The 7,839-nt window shown below is 38.4% G+C and overlaps 1 protein-coding gene across 7 annotated transcripts; it reads left to right on the top strand.

Moving 5' to 3' along the window:
- Positions 1-567: 567 nt before the first annotated feature.
- LOC148020533 (CASP-like protein 2U2) lies at positions 568-2,894 on the top strand. 7 transcript variants are annotated; one of them, XM_087698303.1, is made up of 5 exons: positions 568-840; positions 944-986; positions 1,383-1,582; positions 2,158-2,281; positions 2,482-2,894. In XM_087698303.1, exons 3-5 carry the CDS (start codon positions 1,395-1,397, stop codon positions 2,743-2,745), a joined length of 576 nt encoding a protein of 191 aa, XP_087554429.1. In that variant the 5' UTR covers positions 568-840; positions 944-986; positions 1,383-1,394; the 3' UTR covers positions 2,746-2,894. The 7 variants fall into 7 exon arrangements, with proteins under 7 accessions (XP_087554429.1, XP_087554427.1, XP_087554430.1 ...); XM_087698301.1 differs by having other exon boundaries at positions 940-986; XM_087698304.1 differs by lacking the exon at positions 944-986 and having other exon boundaries at positions 569-840.
- Positions 2,895-7,839: the final 4,945 nt, after the last annotated feature.

Genomic DNA, 7,839 nt, shown 5'->3' with positions numbered 1-7,839 from the left:
TAATTAGAGCCAAAACCCTAATTTAAAAAAAAAACAAAATTCAATGAAAAAAATCATTTTTAATCCCACAAATGAGCTGAAAAAAATGAATTAAATCCGATCACCTTCTTTACACTTGATGCTCATGATTGGTTGCTGAAATTTCATGGCCACATCATTTTTTTTTTAAACAAACAAACAATACAACCAAACCAAAATAAAATAAAAAAAAACAAAAACAACCCACAAAACCAAAAAAGCATTTCTCACCTTCGAGCTCAAGAAACGCTAGTACCTATTAAAAGCTTCCACAAGTAATAAATTACTTACCATGGTGCATTTTTGTGAGCGCAATGAGCAATCCCGGACGGCTTTGAGCAAGAAGAAACAGAGAGAGAATATTGAAAATTACAGATATTTAGATTTAGATCTCTCTCTCTCTCTCTCTCACAACGGAGTGATGTTCTCAAGCCTCAGCTATGGTGACAGCGAGAGATTAGAGAGAGAGTCTAGAGAGGGGGGGTTGCAACTTGCAAGTTGCAACAGTCTTTGGAAATTGGCAGTACAGCATTAATGTGCTCACATGGGAGTAGCTGTGGAATGCAGTTCTTTGACTCCTTTGGGGTTTCGGTATTAAATGATGCTAAAGATCTCTGCAATCGCTCCTTCGCGGAGCTTGAAAGTCTGTCAGACTCTGTCTCCTGATATTCCGCCTCCTGTCCTACTCCTTCGTCGGGAACCCAAACAAAAATCTACTGTCTAGGTAGAGCGAGTCTCGAGACACAGCGTGACACACAGTCACACACCCACACGTAGACGAGCCGCCTGCAGGCCCCAGGGACGTTCTGCTGCTGGTTACTGGTATTAACTACCCCTTCCTCAATGTGCATGGCACATGCTGCTGGATCTCTCTCTCTTTCTCTCTCTCTGTGTCTGTCTTTATTTCGTCCTGTTCATTAGTCAGGGAGTGCAGACCTGAAAGACGTCTCTGCAGACTGCAGGTAAAGGTATGTCATCTTCTATATTTCCCACCAGCTCTGATGTTTTAATCATCAACACCAACCTTCCATCCCGTTCTCTAAGCCACACGGAAGAGAGCGTGTCATAATAAACGTTTCAGGTAATGAACGGTTGATCTTTCGCTATTGGTTCGTTTTGCTAGTATGGAACTTTCACCCTGTGGATCCGAGACGCTGATCCGTCTGTATTGGGCTTAAGCTGAAGAAGGTGAAGCGTGTTTCCAAGGATATGAGCGGCTGATAATATGTGTCGCGTGTGTGTTTCTATTCGATTCTTCGTGATGTATCAATGAATATGTGCAAGTTTTAGGGCGCTTAAGTGTAAGTCATTCTTCAAGGTACAAGAAACTTGTAACAACACGTAGGAGCTGTGTACGCTTTCAGGTAGTATCGAAAATGGGGGTAGATTCAAGGAGCGTTTCTTGCAAAAAGGAGATGGCGGATGTAGTCCTGCGCCTTGCCTGCACTGTCTCCTCGCTGGCGGGCCTTATGCTGATGGTGAAGGCCAAACAGTCGGTGATTCAATCTGTTGGCAAACTAACTCTAACCACAGAAATCAATTACTCAGATGTCACAGGCTTGGTGTAAGTGGTTTGACGTTTCATGTGTTTACCGCCTGCTACAACCTTGCTCTCAACTGGAGAAGTAGAAGACTGTTTGTGCATGTTCGATGGCTTGACGTAGTACTCCGTGTCTATGCGAAGTCGATATGCAAATGCATCCTAGACTGGGCCAACACTCGAAGCAAATCATTGATGCATGCAATAATGTGTTTCATGTAGGCTGTGTGCGAAATGAAATTTGCACTTAGGGAATGCTATTTGTTTCTGCGTTGCTGTGATCTGTGGTTTTTGCCAGTCTGCGGTCTTAATTGTACAGTAGCTCTAACGTGCAGAGCAGAAGAAGACCACCGTGGGCTAAGTGTACAGTCTTTCATTTTGCCTGTTTATTGCGTTGTGACCCATTGCACTGAAGTATGAGGTGTGAACTGGGCGTGTTTCCGGTCAGTAAAGACTGTATGCATGCTTGTACTCACGGATGTTGGCAAGTGCTCAATTTTGTTCCTCCCATGAGAGTTTTTTTTTCTCTCTGTGCAAACTATCATCTTGAGCTTTTCGAAGCGGTCCGCGTCCTGACTACAAGCTGTTTAATTTTGCAGCTACCTGCTGTATTCAAATGGGCTTGTGGCTACTTATGGCTTTGTGATAGCAGCCATATCCGTCAGCCTGGGTAGCATATGGACAAACAAGACGCTTGCTTGGATTGTGTTTATCCTGGATCAGGTCGCTCTCTCATCTATATGTGCTTTCTTCGCAGGCTTGAACTTTGTACTCGGTATCTGGTCTCCCTCGTCTAGTCGACAAGCTCTCGTCATAATCAAAACAATGGCTTGACTGGCTATGCCCGTCAGGTTTTTCTTTTCCCCCCCCTTTTGTTTCAAGATATGTTCGTGATTCAGGGCGGCTTTGATGTGTGTCGACAGGGCTTGGCCTACATTCTGCTGTCTGCTGCTTCTGCTTCGATGAGTGTTGCTTACCTAGCTGACTATGGGGACACAAAGACATCGTGGTCCAGCATTTGCAGCACGTACGGGCATTTCTGTAAGCTGCACAGGGCTTCCACAATTACAAGTCTTGTGTCTGTGATGGCACTAGCAGCTATCAGCGTGATCTCAGCCCAACAGCTGTTTGGTAAGTACGCCAAAGTGAAAGGAGCAGTTAAGATCAAGGCTATGCCAGAGTCTTAATTCTGATGTGCCCAACAAACATTGCGATGATCACCCTTAAAATCAGCGGTGTAGATAGATGCAATGGCAATGTACTGTACCTGTTTTGGATCCCCATTTGAACGTCTGTTGTATACTTGTAGAGTTAAAGCTATGAACGACGAAGATCTTTAACTTTGGTTATCTGTACTAGAATTCATTGGTTAATGTGAAACTTAGGATCATTAAACATCTTTGGAAATATTTATCAAAATTAAGGTCAAAGCAAGTTGTATGTTGCTGATACTGTGTGTAACAATCACATTTTAAGGACGTGCCATGCTTTATATTATACCATGTTTATTGGACTTGGGATAAGGCTGAGAAAACACGTAAAGACTCCTGATGAAATGAAAATAGCTCGAGAGGAATCGTAACCACATATGTAAGTCTAATACAATTGAAACAATAGGTTATTGTATCATTTTGTGCTAAGCATCTTAGATGTCAGCTAAAGCATCTTGGATGTGTGGGGGACATGTCTCAAACCTTGAGCAACTTAAATACTTATGGCATTGTAAATACTTACCTATTTAATACAATGTGACATTACGAAGAAAAGGAAAGCATAAGAGTTGAGCTTACTATGAACATTAGGATAAGCATAGCACTTTTATACATTACCAAAATCAAGTCTTTTATATAATGATTCAATTGAATTATAAAGTTTTTACTGTTCCCTAGTTAACCTAGGCCACCAAACACAATTTATCTCATTTTTCAATGAAGATTTATAAAGCTTGTTGACATGGATCAACTTATTGTGCACATTAGATGCCTTTCATGATTTGATTGGAATATTAAATTTGACTTGATTGGAATATGTAATTTATACTACACCCTAGGGTAATATGTGCTTGCATTGAATCTTATTATTTCTTGGAATGAAGATTTATAAGACTTGGGATAGAAGTATTGACTTTGTACACATTAGATGTTTTGCTATAAAGGCTTTCTCATGAAGGTCCAAGCTAATCTTGAGCATGATTACCATGAGGATTTGATTGTTACACATAAGCATTTACTTTGTACACTAGGATTTTTTGCATCAGTGCAATCTCGTGTAGTTCCAATCTCAAATTGTAGTTCCAAGCTGTGATCTTGAGCATGATAACCATGACAATTTTGATTGTCTTGTGCCAAGCTTGGTGCAAGTCCTAGACGTTTGAACTAGAATGTTGCAAATAGCAATAATAATAATACATTACTAATTGTCGATGACTGCTAATTAGGTGCAATCGATTGGAAGCTCATAAAGTTATTGGAGATATATATTCATTGTTTGAGTATTGCTTTGGATGCATCCAACCAAGGCATGTACAAGTACTTAGGTTGTTCAAAAAGGCTTTGATGTCATGTGATTGTTGTGCATTGTTTCAATTGGCTACTCCAAAGAATCAAAACTACGATGCAACAATGCGAGGTGGCTTTGATGTCATGTGATTGTTGTGCATTGTTTCAATTGGCTACTCCAAAGAATCAAAACTAAGATGCAACAATGTGAGGCCTTGAAGTGAGTAGGGTTGGGAGAATCATTGTTGTTCGATAGGCTTTGACGTCATGTGATTGTTGTGCATTGTTTCAATTGGCTACTCCAAAGAACTAAAACTATGATGCAACAATGGGAGGCCTTGAAGTGAGTAGGGCAAGGAGAGTCATTGTTGTTTAGTTGACTCCATTACACCCTTAATTTTGGTTCAATTTGTCCCATTTACAAATTGAATTTGGGCTAAGTTGGAACACTTAATGAAGGTTTATCTTGGACTTTTGGTGAGATCATTAATCTAACTCAATTGGATTACGATTAATCTAGCTCAAATGATAATTGCTTGGAAAAAGGTGAGTGGGGCTTTGAGCCTCACCTCCAAAATGGGTATATTATGGTGGATAAATGAAGGGAGGCCTAAGATTTAATCTATGAACAAGGTTTTAGTTAGAAGTAGCTAGAACAAGGCTTTTTGGTCGTAGTTAGAAGTATATGATTAGTCACAATTAGAAGCACATGAACAAGTTCTTAGTGTAGTTGTGCATAAAGCATTTGTGCATGGAATTATTGTAGTAAAATGTATAACAAGAAGCACATGGAAGAGTTGGGTTGGATTATAAATTGAGTTCAAATAGATTGTGGACATTCTCAAAAAGGTAGATTGTAGAGGGGCCAATGGCTTGTAATAGATGTTGAGAATAATGCAATCTATATACTAAAGTTGTAATAGAGTTTGGTCCAAAGATTCCCTATTGACTTAACAAGAAGCACATGGAAGAGTTGGGTTGCATTATAAATCGAGTTCAAATAGATTGTGGACATTCTCAATAGGAAAATGGTAGATCGTAGAGGGGCCAACGGCTTGTAATAGATGTTGAGAATAATGCAATCTATATATTGAAGTTGTAATAGAGTTTGGTCCAAAGATTCCCTATTGACTTATTGATTGCATGGGAGAGGGCTTAAAAGAGGATAGATTGAAGCTTATTTTTGTCTTAATTTGAATTTATGAAAGGTTTTATGTAGGAAATTTTCTATGAAGAAGAGATTAAGTAGAATTAGAAAAGTGTGTCCACTTTGTCCTTTTAAAAATGATGAAATTTAAAAAGATTTTAAAAACCATTTTGTGCACTTTGAGAGAGAGAGAGAGAGAGAGAGAGAGAGAGAGAGAGAGAGAGAGAGCGTGCACGCACGCGCGCGCGCACACACACACACACACACACACACACACACACACACACACACACACACACAGAGTGCACATCTTGTACCCTTGTTTTCTTCTTACATGTATCTCTCTCTCATATGACACTTCAGACAAACAACCCTCAAATCAAAGTGGTTTTTTAAAATCCTCACAAATTGTACACATTTGTCTTTGTTTCCTTTTTACATGTCTCTCTCTCATATGACACTTGGAAAATCGGTTTTCATAGAATAGCCAAAGATTGTATCAAACTCACATGATTAGTCATAATGTGTGAAAATCAACAAATAGCTTGGCTAAGTTAGTGCCCCAACTAAGCCTAGTATGGTCAACTCAATTAGAGAGAGGAGAGAGAAGCTTGTTGGGTTTCAGTGAGATGCTTGTTGGGGGTAAAAGTGCTTTTGCCTCATCTAGTAAGACAATAGGACTCACTAGGATATGTACATGTTTGAATGCTCATTGTATGTAGTTACTCTTTAGTGGGTAGATTGGATTTATGCTTCAGATTTTGCGCCTATCTCTATCATTGAGATATGTACATGTTGTTTGAATGCTCATTGAATGCAATTTCTCTTTAGTGCATTGATTTATGCTTTAAATCTGATACCTATCTCTATCAGTGTAATGTTCGTGATGTGTACACATTGGTTGGCTATGTATTGAGTTGTTACCCTTGCTCAATCAGCTGGCATTTGATAGTTTTCTTTTATTCTTCTTGAGACTTACCATATGTATGATGTTTATGCCTATTGGATATATGGTTTACTAACACATTGAGGTGGTGATAGATCTTGGTAAAGATTGTATACATTTTGGTATTGGTTTATATATCCTAATTGTTTCCTTAGGTGTTCTTGGTCGTGGGAGCTTAGTCTTTTGTTTGTTTTGTCCATAATTGGGTTCTCATGTTGCTCCACTTATTAGAGTAGTGTTGTAATTGCAAATTTATGCATGATTTATTAGAGTAGATAGTTGGATTTGACAATTTATTACTGCTAGTTAGTGGATGGCCCAAATGATAGTCAGTATCATCAAACTATTTGCTCTAATAGATCATGCATAAATTTGCATAGGATGACACTATCAATAGCTACTTGAAGACCCAGACATGGTAAATTTGGGTGTAAAAATCATAGATTAAGCCATCAAGACACAAGAATATAAAGCTCAAATGATCACTTTGATGCAGATGATTGAGCTAAGTTGGATGGGTTATGTGAATCTACAATCATTTTGTCGTTATGGGAATTTTATAATGTTGTGTTTGAAGGGCAAATTGCATAGCATTTATGGGAGAAGATCTGTGATTTCTATGATTAGCAAAGCCTCGCCTCTCACATGTGTTAGTTGAAGCAACTCATGGACTTTCATATGGAGCCCTTTCATGTCTGTCCACTTAATTTTATTTGTTTTTCAATCACTTCTCATAAGGAATGACTTTAAGGAGAATCTTTCACCATTGTTCTTACTAGTCACATTGCTTGAGCATTGTTATGTGTGCAAATATTCTTTTTGGACTAAAATTGCAAGATGCAGAGGGTGTATATTGAATGAATAAGTTAATATAAAGAATTTTGATGCTTTTTGTAGCTCTTATGCTTTGATAGTTAGAGACAGTAATGCTAAGAGTTGTAATGATTGTTGTGGGAGAGACTCTCAGAAGTCTTATTCTTAGTCGTGTGGATAGTCTTATAGTAAGTCCCATGGCCATAAGTGTGCATTGATTTGTTAGATTGGGTAATGACTTAACATTGGATATTGTTGGTATTGTAGATGTACAGCTTACTTTGTATGATGTGCGCCATGTTTCAGCGTTTACCAAAAAACTTAATCTTTGCTAGACAGTTGGATGATACATGTTACTTTGTATCTTTGGTGATTTCACATGGAAGATTACTTGTGGAAGCACTATTTATCCCTTGTATCTAAGTTTATTGGTCACATTTGGTTGAAGTACCACATATATCATTATACCATCGTCGCCTCGAATACATGCTATTAAACAAAATAAAAATACTTGTTTGTTTATAATATCTTTTGTCCCTTGATTATAAATGTTTTGAGTATTTTGATCATTATCTTTATGGCAGGAAGATGATAGTTTGTATTAGAAGTCTCACATTACACACATGGGTAAGCCTTTAGCTCTTGTTCACATGGGTAAGCCTTTAGCTCTTGTTCATTATGATCTTTATGGACCTATGTCTTATCAATCGTTAGGTGGCACGAAGTATTTTATTACTTTTATTAATGATTACTGGTATAAGGTTTGGGCATATGTAATAAATTAGAAATTGAAAGTATTGGCTACGTTTCAACATTGGCTTGCTTTTACTGAGAATCAGTCGTCTGGGTATAGCGCGAAATGTGTATAATCTGACAA

The sequence above is a fragment of the Lygodium microphyllum genome, chromosome 18 (assembly GCF_053477565.2).
Source record: "Lygodium microphyllum isolate KBCC chromosome 18, Lygodium_microphyllum_v1.1.10, whole genome shotgun sequence".
In the NCBI taxonomy this organism is placed as follows: Eukaryota; Viridiplantae; Streptophyta; class Polypodiopsida; order Schizaeales; family Lygodiaceae; genus Lygodium; species Lygodium microphyllum.
Note: the sequence above shows the minus strand (reverse complement) of the source record. Positions and strands in the feature narration are given on the sequence as shown.

Bases quoted from the DNA above. Each gene is read 5' to 3' on its own strand.
- LOC148020533 (XM_087698298.1), top strand. The intron at 1,583-2,157 runs GTAAGTGGTTTG...TTAATTTTGCAG, and splicing joins TCAGATGTCACAGGCTTGGT to CTACCTGCTGTATTCAAATG. The intron at 2,282-2,481 runs GTCGCTCTCTCA...GTGTGTCGACAG, and splicing joins TTGTGTTTATCCTGGATCAG to GGCTTGGCCTACATTCTGCT.